At 40.7% G+C, this 14845-nt stretch overlaps 1 protein-coding gene across 2 annotated transcripts in view; it reads right to left on the bottom strand.

Moving 5' to 3' along the window:
• Positions 1 to 14845, bottom strand: part of SLC44A1 (solute carrier family 44 member 1) — a 97810-nt gene that overhangs the window by 32891 nt on the left and 50074 nt on the right. For both annotated transcript variants that reach the window (XM_030567236.1, XM_030567235.1), the window contains exons 4-5: positions 11719 to 11855; positions 580 to 673 (exon numbers count right to left, since the gene is read on the bottom strand). In XM_030567236.1, coding sequence (XP_030423096.1) covers positions 580 to 673; positions 11719 to 11855 — 231 coding nt within the window. The remainder of the gene's footprint in view (positions 1 to 579; positions 674 to 11718; positions 11856 to 14845) is intronic.

Below are 14845 nucleotides of genomic sequence, written 5' to 3' on the forward strand. Positions count from 1 at the left end.
TTATTTACAAAATGTGGTAATACATGAATAGGAGTGCCTTCAGGTATTTGGGTCTTTTTTCTTCTTTCTGCCATTTAAGCAACCCAGTCCTGGAAACTTAGATGCAACAGAGAACCAGCAAATGAAACAGACTCATTGAGTTTAACTGGCTGAGTAAAGTGCAAGAAGCAAACACCATAAATGACAAACGTAATATTTTATATGTATATATCACCTTTCATTCCGAAGCCCTTCATACGTTGTGTACAGACAACACTGCTAAAATGCAGCCAGTCCTCAGGGTGGCAAACAAACTGCTTTGCAGCATACAGCACAACACTGAATATATAACATCAAATAGCATTTTTAATATTCCAGTTTTAATAGCACTAGTAACAGTAGGGTTTGGGTGTTTTTTGTTGTTGTTTTTTTAGTGTTATGTTGACAGAGTCTCTTTAAAGATGACCTTTGTACCAACAGAGTTAACATGCTAAAAACAAACACAGGTATGTTATACAGTGACCTAAACTATTCTTTGTGAGATTTTTATGAAATCTTTTTCAGACAAATGAACTGTTAGACAAGAAACCATAAACTTACCTCTCTGGAACCGGGAGCTTAGGACAAAGCTTAGAGGCCTGTGAATCTGTAGTGTACTTAGATGACAGTAGTTCATAGCTACATAAATTTGATCCTGTTGAAAGAAAAAAAATGTTACAAGATCAAAAATCTAATATTCCCTGTTCCAGTCCAGCAAATCATCTTAAAATGGATAATAGTCCTGATTTTTCACTCCATTACTTTAGTTTCACATGACAAACTCCATTGACTTCAGAGTTACAAGAGACTATTAGAGAAAATATTTTGTAATGGAATGTTGAATCAAGCCCATTGTATGTTGTATTAGATGGGCCCCTTACATCCATGGCTGGGTCATCCTCCTACCACCTTTGATCATCCAAGAGAGAAAGGCTAAATTCACAGTCTACATTCACAGTCTACCTTTAAAGGAAGGAAGGAACACAAATCACTAGACTCCTTGAAATAATTCCCTCCCCCCGACTGTTTCTTAATCATTCTTAATGCATCAAAATTGCAGAGGCACAACATCCATGATTAGGTATTGAAGGAACAGATTTTTATTGGTAAACGTTAGTTTCACCGTACACCCACAAACTGAAAAAAATATTTCCATCGATAGCAGTCAAAACTTACAGATGGGCAAAGTGAGAAAATGCTGCCTGAGAACTCAGCTTGATTTAAGAATATTTACTTTGTATATTTTGACGTGATGGTGACAATTTGTGTTTTAATGGATAGAAGGCTTTAACTTTTTGAATCACCTACTGTCGGTAAATAATTATTGTCTGATCCCCCCATTTCCTTAGTTTCCCACAACTGTGAAAATTTAAAATTGCTAAATATTGGGAAAAAATTGCTATATACAAATATTATCACCAAAATTATACACAAATAAAAATCAAATTCTGCCAAACATATCCACGATGAAAAGAAATTATCCAGTTTTCTTTTTAAACTACAATCCACGTGCTTTACAGAGAGCAAAGAGAGGAAGAACTATTGAGGTAAAAGAGTGAGTTAGCTGAAGACCTGTACAGAGGAGTGCTCTTGTGTTTATATTGTCAAACCTCTATGGATTGCACAGCAGCTCTAACAAAGCCGAAGCCCTCTCCACACACTGGCCAGTTAAACCATAGTGGAGACCAGGCTGGCTACAATCAAGTTCAAACCATGCTTAAGCACAGTTTTTAAAACTGCTGAGCCAGCATCAACTGGGCTTAATGGTACTGCACCACATAGCAGCATCTCCTCCCATTTACTACCCCTGCAGAAAGAAGTCCTCCATTTGTACAGAGAAGGGGCACAGCCTGGGAGTACCAGTGCCAAGTATCCCATGCAGTCTCAAGAGCCTCAACTGCATGGTTTAGATTTTTCAGGAAGAGACTAACATCTCTATTTAGCAGATCATTAAAGAAAGTCAGGTGGCTGAAATAGGCAATCAAGAATCAGGACTCCTGAGTTCTAGTTCCAGTCCTGCCATTTAGATAATTACTCCGGAGGGCATTCTGCACCAAAAAATAAAAAATTCTGCACACAATATTTTAAAATTCTGCCAATTTTATTTGTCAAATAAATGTGGAGGCCCCAGCCTGGCATTAGGGCGCACAGGCCACTGGCTGCACCGAGGTGGGAGATCACTGTGGAGCTCCCCCCGGGACATGTACTTAGCAGTGAGGCTGCACTCAATCCTGACATAGTGCAAGGACTGGGGCTGGCCCAGAAACACCTCAGGGCCCTGCCTCTCCATGCCAGGTGTGGGCAGACAGTCTTAGCCCAGCAGGATCAAGTGTGGAGGGGCTTAGTGTGTGGGGAATCCAGCTTTGGGTTGAGAAGGTTTCTGTGCAGGCAATCTGGGTGTGGGTGGCTCAGTGGGGATCCAAGTGCAGGGGTAGGGAGATCTGGATGCACTGGGGCTTGTTGGGGGGTTTCTAAGTGCAACAGTAATGGGACTCTGCAGGGGTCCATGGAAGGTGGTTGAGCTCAGCAGGGAGAGGGATCTGAGTGTGTGTGGGGGGGGGACAGAGCTTGGCTGGGGGATCTGGTGTGGGATCTCAGTGGGGGTCCAGATGCTGGGTAGTGGGGCTCATCAGCGAGGGTGAGGCTCGGTGGGAGGGTCTGGATATGGGGGTCTGGATGCACAGTGGTTGAGGGATGGGGGAGCAGCTCCCCAGGAACACCCTCCCTCCTGCAAGCTGAGGAGGCAATGGGTGCAGGAAGCAGGAGTGAAAGGGAGAAGGGAGTTTGCAGAGCTTCCCCAGAGAAAGAAATCTGGGGGTGGGTCTGACTCAGTCTCAGATGCCTTGCAGGGAAGAGGAAGTCCCATCCTCCCCAGCCCAGCCCGGACTAGCAGTTGAGTCCAGCTCAGGGTAGGAGCCACTAGCTGGATCTTCTCCAGTCCTGCCCCTTGCCCCACAGTGATTTACCTATTTAGTGGCTGCTATAGTCACCTGAAATATACTGCTAGGGAGGGTTGCATGACCCCTTTTGTGGCTTCCTTTGCTTTCCTACCAGAAAGTCATTTTTCTGCAGGGAAGCAAAGAAATCTGTGGGGGACATAAATTCTGAGCATTTGCAGAGGTGCAGAATTGCCCCAGGAGTAATGATGAAGCACTATGACTCAGCTTACCTATCTGCAAAGTGGCTATAATACACCCGCCTACCTCAAAGAGGTGTTGCAAAACTTATTTGTAATGCACTTGGAGCTCTCTGGATGAAAGCTTTGCACTACGATAAAGCCTATCTAATCTGAACACCTGTACTAAAATATAAAATTCTGAATTTAAATGTGAGCAGAACAGTCGTAAACATGCAAAGAGGGCTAGCCGTAGGAAAAGGATCCATCAACATGCCCAGCACACCTTGTGAATACAAGGAGAAACATTATTTCAGTTTGGATATCAGGAACCTTTTAAAGGATGCTAAAGTCAGGACATGCGAGTCGGGGAAGCGAGTATGGAGACTCATTTATTGATTTATGATTGTAGTTATCCATGCACAGAGGTCTAATAATTTGTTTCCCACTGTTGCTCATTTTCAGCAATTATCTATAAGGTAACAGAGGGCCCAACCCCACGTTCTCATATCTAAAGGACCAAACCATGTCCCCTTCCCTTTGGTTGCAGAGCACCCTGCCGTCAATGGCCTAGATCTCACAGCGGAAGGGGGTGACAGCAGATTTAGTGAGCACAGCCATTGTGGGCTGAACCCCTTGCATATAAACTCTTGTCTGCAGGGCCTCTGTCCCACATCCCTGCGCCTGAACATTTTGGGCTAATGAGGAGTGGAGGTGGAGCCAAACACTTGTCCTTTCAAGATGGAAACACAGACGGAACCACAAGCCAGAGGGTTCCAATAGTAGCTGTGCACTTCGTGGCTTGCTGGAGAAGAAAGAAAGGAGAGGATTCTTTCTGCCTTCCTCTCCCAGTCGCAAAGGAGCTATCCTGGTTTAGTACAGATTATATGAGCTACACTGGTCTGGTGGCAGTTTTCTGAACATTTGGGGATTTAGCTACCGTTGAGCTTCTAAGTCTGCAAGAGATAAAGCTCTCTAGATCAGCCTTACTTGGAACAACACATTGATCAGAACATCATTAATTCTAACTGGTTTAGGGACATTCTTACTGGAATCCAAATATCCAACCTGAAAATAATCAAAGGCATGAAGCAGCATAATCCATTATTTCCTACACATGAGGGTGTGCTATATTTGGAGATGTAATCAGGAAAGTGCCAATAAACTGCATCTTGCAGAGGATGGACTCAAGAGCTCTACTTGTTCTGAGCCTTATGAAATACTCTCTTATGCAGTGGTCCTGGGTTCTTGCTAGTGGTCCACAGGACTACTGGTCATAGTGCTGTCTTGTTCCTTGCTACTAAATTATATTCTGAAGACGTAGCATTTATTTTTAGCTCCTTTCCTAACATTACTTTTCTGCATAAACCACATGGTCGAGTCACCCAGAGAGCTATGACGTGACCATAATCAGGAGGGGAAGTGACCCATGAGATAAGCTTTCCTTTTTACTGTGGCCCACACCCAGAAAAACTGAGAACACCGGCTCTGGACTCTGATTGGAAAGCAAACATTATTTCCTTTGAAATCCTGCCTTCTGTTTTGTTTAAGATTGATCATTCAGGTACTAAGCAGTTATTAACTCCAGTACTCTTAAAAATGCTGCCACAATTAACATGAATTTCATAAAGATGCTGGAAAAGCTTGAGGACAAGGCGAACACATTGTGCCGAAAAGCTTCTTTCCAGTGGAGAATGCAAAATATTGACGACCTTGTAAACTTTGGAGGAAGCTGCACCTAAATTATGTGACATGGCCCTCTGCATTCTATGATACTGCAACAGACTGAATATTCCACAACAGACTGCAGTGATTTAAGAAATGAAGATTCCTTTAGTGAATGGCGTTTCAGTATTGTACTCCTTGGGACATTTATTTTTCTACAAAATTCAAACATCTTCCAATTTTTTTTTTTGGGGGGGGGGGGGGGATGTATAACCACCACTGTCAGTTATAGGAGTAAATCCTGTAGGGAAAATCATGCTGCTATCCGCTTGGAGGACACAATATACTTTGTTGATGAGTTATACAACTATCTGTGAGATGATAGCAACATGTTGGGTATATCAGTATTTCTGCATTGTTGCTAGCTCTGGAAACAATACTGTTTAGTGGTAGTCTGGACAGACTAGTGGAATGTAAGGATATCCCTGTTTGCATTGTCTGCAAGCGCTGAAACTGAGGCCTCTAGAACTAAACCTCCAAGCCTCTAATTCAACAGTAAAGGGCCATAAACCATGAGCATGGAGGAAATAGCCGATTCATGATCTTCCGTATATGGTTCCTTCTCTAGCAGGGAGACAGAACCACACTGGTAGCCTGAGTTACTGGCCTAGTTCTTCTGAACGGTAGGCGGGAAAGAGGAAAAGATTTATATTGTCATATTAGAGAGCGGGGATTCTATTCCTAGCTCTCTCTGAAGTGAGACTGTACGCCTTCTGAGTCACTCATCTGAAAACAAATGAATGACAGTTGCCTGTAAGACAAGTGTATGAGACCTTGGTTAACAATGGTTACTAAGCATGCAGAAATAGTAACAGTAAGTCAGAAGGCAAAGTGGGAAAAACATGTTATTGTCTCCGGACGGCAGCTCAGTGCCCATTTCCTTGAGTTACAGGCTATTTTGTGGGGAAGTTTGTCTCTCACCAAAAACCACAACAGATCTTGCAACTGCAAGAGTGCACATCTCAAGATGGATGATTCTTGACAGGTCTGCACTGCACAGCTTGGTGGAGGGAAGCTGAAGGCATTAACAGCTGGATAGTGGCAACCTGGGCTTTGGTACCCAGACGGGTAGGCCTGGAGGCTCTTGTAAATTCTGGGCAGGGTTTAATTCATTTGATCGTCCCAGCAGTTATGTACAGCTACCACCTTTCATATTCACACATTTGCCCCATATTTATGTGCACAGCTAAACCTAACCAATGTGTCTACTAAAATGATCAGCAGAAAACAGTTAACCAGGATGCCATTTGCATTGCCATTAGGTTTCAGAGTCAACAGCAAATTAAGAAAAATGGGATCAGTTCCCTGCTCTAGCTATACAAGTGCTAGTAACATTACTTTAAAAAAAATGAAAACTCAGATACTAGAGCATAGTTCTGCAGTAAACTGTGGCTTTGGAATTTGCCCCAGAATCCATCAAATCAGAAACTTGCATGAGCGCTTATTTCACATGGTAAGATATGTTCCACTGCCAACCACTCTTTGTATAAAGGAGACAGGTTTGTAGAACAAGGAGAAGATCCTCATGTGATTTGTGAGTAGGACAAATTATTCCTATGGGGGAAGAGCACAAGTGCTGTTCTCACAAAGACACCTTCTTGAGCCCTTGCAAGTGCACAAAGTTTAAGGACATTAGAAAAAGAAACATATTGAGACTGACCAGCTCTTCTTCATTCTGTGTCTGCTGGACCTGACAGTTTGCAATAATACTCAGTCAAATGCTAAATTGCTAGAGGGAACAAATCTACCAAGAATGTATTCACTAAGAACATACATAATTTAGACCTCCTATGCCAGAGATTTCTGGTTGTGTGTGTGTGTTTTTAAGAGGAGGCAGGAAAGCAGTTTGACTTTCCACTCACTTCTAGAAAGAGAAACTACAGGTTTTAATGCTCTGTCATGGGATCAAGAGGTGCTGGGCCAGATGAGGGAGGAGTCCAGTAATAAGATACAGAGACTTTCACTTCCAGGTCACTGGTTTGAATCTGGTCCAGGTCAGTGGTGATCAAAAGGAGTTCTCTCCTAACATTAATTCAGGGGCCTATGTGAACTGAGGAACGGTGCACACATGAGACCACCACAGACCTCACCATCACAAATGATACTCCTTACTGGCAACAGCGAAGAGGTTAACTATCAAATAGCCACAGCCACTGAACTATCTTCTCACTACAGGTAGTTCCAGCTGGTAGTGAGTGAAGCAACAGACAAGACGGAAGACAACAGACTGTACTGCTTACTATGCGCTACAGATATGTCAGTTGCGTCTGACGAAGCGGGTATTCACTCACGAAAGCATATGCTCTAATACTTCTGTTAGTCTACAAGGTGCCACAGGACTCTGTCGCTTTTTACAGATACAGTGGACTTCATTCACCAGCACTGCCACTTGGCATCTTTCAGAAACATTCCATACACTTTTAAAGGGAGGAAGAATAGGCAGTTGGATATTCAGAGTTTCTTGAGCTCCTAATTGTCTCACAGGAACATATAGTAGGCGCCAGTAAAGAGGAAGCATCAGAGGAAGGGAGAAATTAAAGCTCTCTATTAAATAATTCTGGGATTCAGACTAAAGAAGGGAGTATTCTCTAGAGCCTACAAGAGAGTTCCAAGGAACGAGACATTATTTACATCTTTATAAAGGTCTCCAGATATATAAATATCTATAAGACTGCAAAGGAGGAATAGCAGAGATATCCAATCATGGTTGCCACAGCAACTAACTGGATTCAAGAATGAGATTAAGAAATATTTATCTATCCTACAGTGAGTCAGAGAAGCCGTAAAGATGTATTTTCATGGTCAGCTGCAATCCTTTATTTAAAAAAAGGAAGAATGCTGCCCGAGCCCTTTTTTCTTCTCTGTTCACCATTCTTTATCAGCAGATAGAATCTTGAAAGCAAATATTACTGATTTTCTTTCCCTTTGGTACACAGCAATTCTCTCTCCTCCCATCTCCCTCACTCCCACAGATTTCTAATGGAGCTTAAAAACGAGTGCGGCTTTTTGGCTTATTTTATTTGCAATACAGAGTCATTGATGCAAGCACAATCCTGGGAGAAAGGTTCACTGGTTATACTCCCACTCCCAGGAGCGGGACGCAAACATGTTTTGTGATTTTTTTTGTTTAAAGACTTGTTTCTGTTTTCAATGTAAGTGTACCAGATAGTGCTGACAGTTACAGACAGTTTTAGTCTACTGTGGAGGAGTGCCCCCAAGACCTCCATGCAGTACTACTCAACCATAAACAATCAAACCAAAACATCAGTTGTCTCTATTACAGCCATTCAAAATTGTACTTATATTCAAATAATGGCTTTAGGCTATATGGGGTCTGGCAGAAACCAAGTGGTGTAAAATCTGTTTCTCCTTGGCAACGTGCCTTTAACTAGGAAACCTAACAGCACAACCAGGAGCTTCAATAATAATTCCTTGGCTGTGATTTCCTTAACAGTTTTCAGGAGTGAAAACCAACATTTTTTAACCATTGCATATTTCCACAAAAATATGGAGAAAATATACAGTTCACGCCACATTACTTCCAACGCGTACAAAATCTGCTTTTAAGGCAGGTACCAGTGATGTGCTTCAAAGCAGGGCCATTATTGCTCAGACCAGAAACCACTGATGCAATAGTTTCCCCTACCTACAGTTCCTTCCCATTTCTTCACAATACCTATGTGCATTTTACTTTCAAACCCATCCCAAAGAAAACTCCAGAAAGTCAGCAGTTTAGGCCTTTTGAACCCAACTTGGATAAGAAGACTAATTCAGTGTGTTTTCTCATTTCAGTTCAATTTTCAACCTACTGGTGTAATACAAACAGTGTGGGGTAACCCTTGGCTTATGCTCAAATCTGCAATACCCTCACCCTCAACTCAAAAAGATGCCTGAACGTGACCTAATCAGCTTGATTTCCTTTACTATTTTAATTCGTGTCAGCCTCTGCAGTAGACTTTTTTCCTTCAGTCTTATACTTCAGTAACTGCCCCAGGCATGGCATCCACCTGGGCCTCTGCTGGATTGGCCTGGCTACAGACCTCTAAAAGTGAGATCCAGGCCAAGATGTTTAAAAATAGAAGCTTAATTCTAGGCTCTTAAATCCACATTTAGTCATTAGTGGCCTAATTTTAAGTGCTGAACAGCCAGCAGTTCCCAGCAAGGGTAATGCTAGATGTCACACACTCAGCACTTTAGATGGATATGGCTAATTTTAGGTTCCTACTTTCAGAAATTTTGACCCCAGATTTCATAGCATATGCATATATAAAGGCAGTTTTTTGTGAGCAGTGGGACATGATGCGAAAGAAAATGAAAAAAAATCTCATTGTTTTAAAAAGTTATTTTAATTCAATCTGGCCAACAAGCACTATGTGCATCCACAGTAACTGTACGATTACTGCATGGAGTCACTACAGGGCAGAGTTAAGGTTGTTTAGGTCCTTTAACTGCATTTTCACATATTAGTGTGTTTGGATTTTAAATTTAACCTGAAAAGTTAGAAACCCAAGAAAGTGAGAGTTGGTTTTGGGATAGTTACGATATCCCTGTAATGTTTTTATCTTAATGTACAGATATGTATTTCCAACCTTCCTCCACCTTAATTTAGTTCTTTTCTGGGAATATTATACAATCCTAACTAAATATAACAGTCATTAATTTAGCTTAATTACAATCCAATTTTAAGATGTAGCCTGTGCACATGATTTCAATGGAGACCAAACAATGCAGAAAGTTTGAAGAATGTGTTATTCCATTATGAAGATCATCTGAGACATTACAAGGTCTGACACCAAACAAAACACTAAATTTCTTAAAGGCTCCATTCCAAATTAAATTTCAACTCAGGTTAGTTAATGGATTTACTTTCAAATTCTCAGAAATATCCTGTATGCAGTGGATGCCATAATTTTGGCATGGACACACTATTCTTCGTACTTAAGAAAAAGGTTGAATCTACTTTAACCCAGACTCAACTCAACCTTAACTATGGAGCTGTAACCAGCACTATCATAACATTTAGAATGCAGGCAGTAAACTTCCAGCAAGTACCAGTTTAACCACATCAACTTTCGATCCTAAACAGTTGATATAGTTTTAAACAGAAGCACCAGCAGGGGATGACATGCTTTCTAAGCCATAACTATATTTTCACAATCTTGCATAGGTGTTCATCAGTGATCTTGTACTCTGGTTTCATACTTTTTTGGGGGAGGAGTGGGGAGCTAATTTATTTATAACATGAAAGCTCAGTTTAGATTCAGCATCTACTTTATTTTGAAATTCTGCATTAACATTCTAATTCGTTTACCTCAGACCTAAAATGACTGGCCCAAGGTCACACTGAGTGAATATGGATTAGAAAATAGGGATCAGAGCCCTTGAGTACTTTTGGCTGACACTTCCCTGCATTAAGTGCTAGACTTCAGATACCCTGGTCTAAGTTTACAAGAACCAAGGCAATTCCATGTAATGCCAATTTGAAAACATTTCACAAGACAAGCTCTTGTCTTTTAAACAGCAAGTGCCAAGGAGTTTTGGCTAGCCTGGATCACCTTTAGCACAAGATGCAGTAAATTTTAGCAAAGCGTGTAGCCTTTGGTTCAGTTCGACAAAGTCAGTCATGCTGAATATACTGTAGTTATCATAGGATAATAAAGGAATTTTGATTTCCCGGCACAAGTTAAACTTACACTGAAAAATAACACTAGTCACGCACGGACAAGAGAAAGATACTACGCTTAAGTGGCCACGTTTAAATATTTCAAGAGGCTCTGATGAAGAAATTCTCCGACTGAATCCTTCAGTTTAGTTCTACTAGAAGGCCACTGTACATCAGATAAGACAAAAATAAGAGGTAACCAAAATTAATACGATAAAATAAAGCCACTTTCAGATACTTGAAACTGAAGAGTCAATGGAAGTCAGCACCTCCTTGCCTTCACCAAAATAAGGCTCCAGGCAAACAATTTTCTGCTCTGTGCTCAAAACAGTAACACTGTCACTATCAGCTAATGAGCAGAAGTGTTTTGCCATGAGGTGCAAAAAGATCAAGCCTAAGGAGAAAACCCACTAACCATAGTAATGACAGCTGAATGACAGAACAATTTGAAGGGATTTTTGCCAAATATTTACATTTGGCTTCCTCACATTTCAAAGTCCCAAAGTTGGACACCTATCCGAGGGCTTGTCTACACTACTGCTTAACTCTGTTATAATTATTCCAGCATGCCTTAAGGTGGTGATATTGATGTCACCATGGATAACAAAGCAGCACATTTTGGGGGAGGAGGAATTGAGTCAGTTTCATTCAACCGCACAGTTTCCCTTATGCTTACCTCACACAAAATACAATAAGAATGTTGAAAAATAGGGAATTGCACTGCAGTACTGAATGAAAACAGGATTACCACCCACTCCCCGGCAGACACCGTGCTCCAGTGCAGTTCAATAGCAGTACTGATCCCACCAATCCAATACTTGCTAGAATGACTCAGCAGTGTAGGAAGGCTACCTGGAGCAGTAGCTTGAGGCAGCTTCCAGAATGTAGGGGCACAGGTCCATAAAATGTAAAACCCCTTTGGTCAAGTTCTGGTTAGGTCTTGCCTTTTTTTCCTTCTTTAAGAAAATGAATTTTAAAAAGGAGATTCATGTAGATAACAGGGCAGGACAAATGGCTACCGTTAGGTTTTAGTTTTATAAAAAGACTAGAGACTAGTCCCCTTGGTATTTCCCTTTACGTTTTGTCAATTCATTTTTAGTTCTGCTACGTCTAAGGCATCTTTATCTTTCTTATATCTATGAATACTAAACAAATACATTTGGCTCCAGAGAAAAAAAGGGATGTGCTTTCCTCATACCGTTAGTTTCCGCAAATTTCTGAACATCAGCCAAAGTCTTTAGCTCTTTCCTTGGGCAAGCTGCTACACACAGGGCAATGGATTTGATCTTCCGATGTACCAGATCTACGTTGCATGGATCCAAAAAGAACACATACCTACAATAGGAAAAAAACAAACAAGTGGTTGAATTATTTATATTGTAAAGACAAACTTAAATTTGTTTCTAGCAGAAAAACGTATGTAACTCAAATAACTCAAGTTTTTTGTTTTAAATTCATTTTTCACACCACTAGTCCATAATATTGAATAGATCATTTTGGTATTTATTTAGAAGCATAAAAATTGTTGAGCTATTTCAGGTAACTATCTACTGTGAAAGTCCTTTCCATGAACTCCATCATGATTTAAAAAACACCCAAAGTTGTGAAATGTGCATTGTTTATCAACTCCCTAGCAAACATCTCCTTCCTATATATCTCTTATCTCAGAACCTAACTCAGGAGCTCAAAATGTTAAGAACATGTACTATTTCTATTAAACACATTGATGAAAAATCTCTTCTGATCTCAGAAAGCCTGTTTCATCTCAGAGTACACTTGGAGACAGTTACAAATGATTTTGCAACAGGTACATGATGAAGTACACTAACAAAAATATTTTTCAGTTGATCCAACTGTTGAAATGCTTTTCAGCCCATTGTACTAGCAAAAATACCATTACAGACCATTTAAACAGTTTTACAGGGTTTGATTCCTTGGGGTTTTTTTTTTTTGGTTTGTTTCTGTTAAGGACAAAAAGCACTTTCTTGCTAACTGTGAAGAGGAACTGAAAATGGTTAGATCCTCAGTAAGTTTTACACCCCACTCCTTAAGGTAATACCTCAAACTACATTACTAATAAAAGACTTCTATGGGAAATGCAAAGATGTCCAAGTGTACGTTTATTGTTAAATGATCAGAACAGGCTACGTCTAATTCACAGTGTCAGATAGTGGGAACAGAAAACATCACTTGTGTCATATAATCTGACCCTTTGTACATAGGCTCTCTACTGTTCCTGGCTTTTCTCACATTACTTTGACTATACGCAGTGATGGTGCCTCACTCTGGGTAGTCGTTTCTATTTTCAATGTACAAACGTTATTACTATTTAGCCTCAATTTCTCAGTTTTAATTTCATGCCCTACCTTCTGAAATGGAATCAATCCCTGTCATCATTTATATTAACTTGAATGTATTATAAACTACTCATGTTCTCCCTGAATGTTCTTTTTCCCAGGGAAACTGTAGTGCTTTCCGTCTCCCTAGGTATTATCCTCTACTCCTTGGATCATTTTTTCATTTCTGTTTCCCCTATATACTATATCCATCCAATACTGTACAAACATTAGGGGCTATCACACAACTGGAAACTGAACTTCACATTCTATCTGGCAGCTGTTTTCAAAGGTAACTACACGTAGTAACACACGTGTATTAAGCCTCTGATTCCCCATTTCTCTCAACAAAAGCACAATCGTCACTATTTAAAACACTTTGAGTAGCTAAAATTTAATACTAATATTAAAAAATACTAGAAAAATAAAATATACAAGACAGGTGGTAATCCTAGTCTTACCCCCAGAGAGGAATAGCTTTCACTCAGATACTATACCATGAATAATAACACAATAGCAGCACAAATGAATCGGGAATCCTTTGGCAAGAGCAAGTTAGGAGAGACAGTCCACTCTCTTTGTTTATTTGAGTTCTTGCTATTAGTAGAGAGGTACAGTTTCAGTGAAAGGGGAAAATTACACAGATTATTTTATGAGGAAAATCCCGTAATTTTGAGCTTGGTCCTGTAATTTACAGGTATAGCATAGCTCTATGATGTCATCTGCGTTCCTCACAGGAGCATTCTGTTAACATATCATTAAACAGATACATATAACCTAAACACTAAAGTACTCCTTGGTTTAGAGTACGTTTGACAGGCGAAGTTTTCAATACAGCTTCAGAATGAAACTGGAAACTATGGTGATGTCTGCAACCTTAAATCATACTTTTTGAGAGTTACGGAGTGCGTCTCGTGAGGTGATGAACACCCTTCAGTTCCTACTGACTTCGGTGAGTCATACTCAGCACTTCACAGGATCAGGCCTTTAAGGTAGAAATGTTGACTCAGGAATTAGAAAAGCAACGTAAGTTCACTATGCTGTCCAAAACTGTCACTTCTTGGGTTCCTGAAACTGGGGGGCTCTTCAACCTACCTGAAGCAAAATACTTCTTCAGTCTTCCTCCAAGAGGGACTCCAGTTCATGAATTGACATGATTCATGTCCAGAAGAGCAATTTATTCAAGGGTTGCCTCTCTGACTGGTGTTTCATAAAACTTTTCTGGTCTTAGCAGAGTAAAACGAGTGGCGATTCTCTTACTACTGGAAGTTGCAATTGTGACAAAATATTGGAAGTCACTTTGTGCTCCTGGATGAGACTGGTTAGGGATGATTTTATTCAGTTGTTTGAGTGCTTTTTTGGGTGATGCAATCAAATAGTTAAACATCAAGAGGGAACGAATACATTGTTTCTGGAGGCATATCCCAGAACTCTGATACATATTGTTGGCAGGCTAGGCTGTTGCAGAATAGGGATCCAGACCAGAAAATAGAATTTCACAGGCTCTTGTACAGGAAAGCCAGAGTTAATTTAATGGATCTGAGCTGCTTAGAATTCCTGTCTGTACTCATGAAGAATCTCTTGGATGAAACAAGGAGTAGGGTGAATGAGAGGGTTCTACGTGCTGATATTATGGATATTACCGTTGCCCTTAATGTAATGGGGAAAGATTTCAAGCCCCTTTTAAAAGAACTCTTTATCTTCTAGTCTAAAAAATCCTCTGGAGACCCTACTCTGTTTCCTGTGATCACAGTTTTCCGGTAGCCAGGAGCAATCCTGGCTGAGATGAAGAAAGGTGTCAGTTCTGAGAACCTGAGTCTGAGAACTTGACCAATCAACTTAACCCTTTAACATGTCACAGCTTTGACTAGCTCCTGATAGAGTTCTTCCTCTTTACACTGAGCCATCAAAAGAGATCCTCCTATTAAGAACACTGTTCTGCTCTTGTAACGCTTCATACCATGGAGGCCTTGAGCTAGAGGGAGTTGG

This window comes from Gopherus evgoodei, chromosome 6, assembly GCF_007399415.2.
Source record: "Gopherus evgoodei ecotype Sinaloan lineage chromosome 6, rGopEvg1_v1.p, whole genome shotgun sequence".
Taxonomy (NCBI): Eukaryota; Metazoa; Chordata; order Testudines; family Testudinidae; genus Gopherus; species Gopherus evgoodei.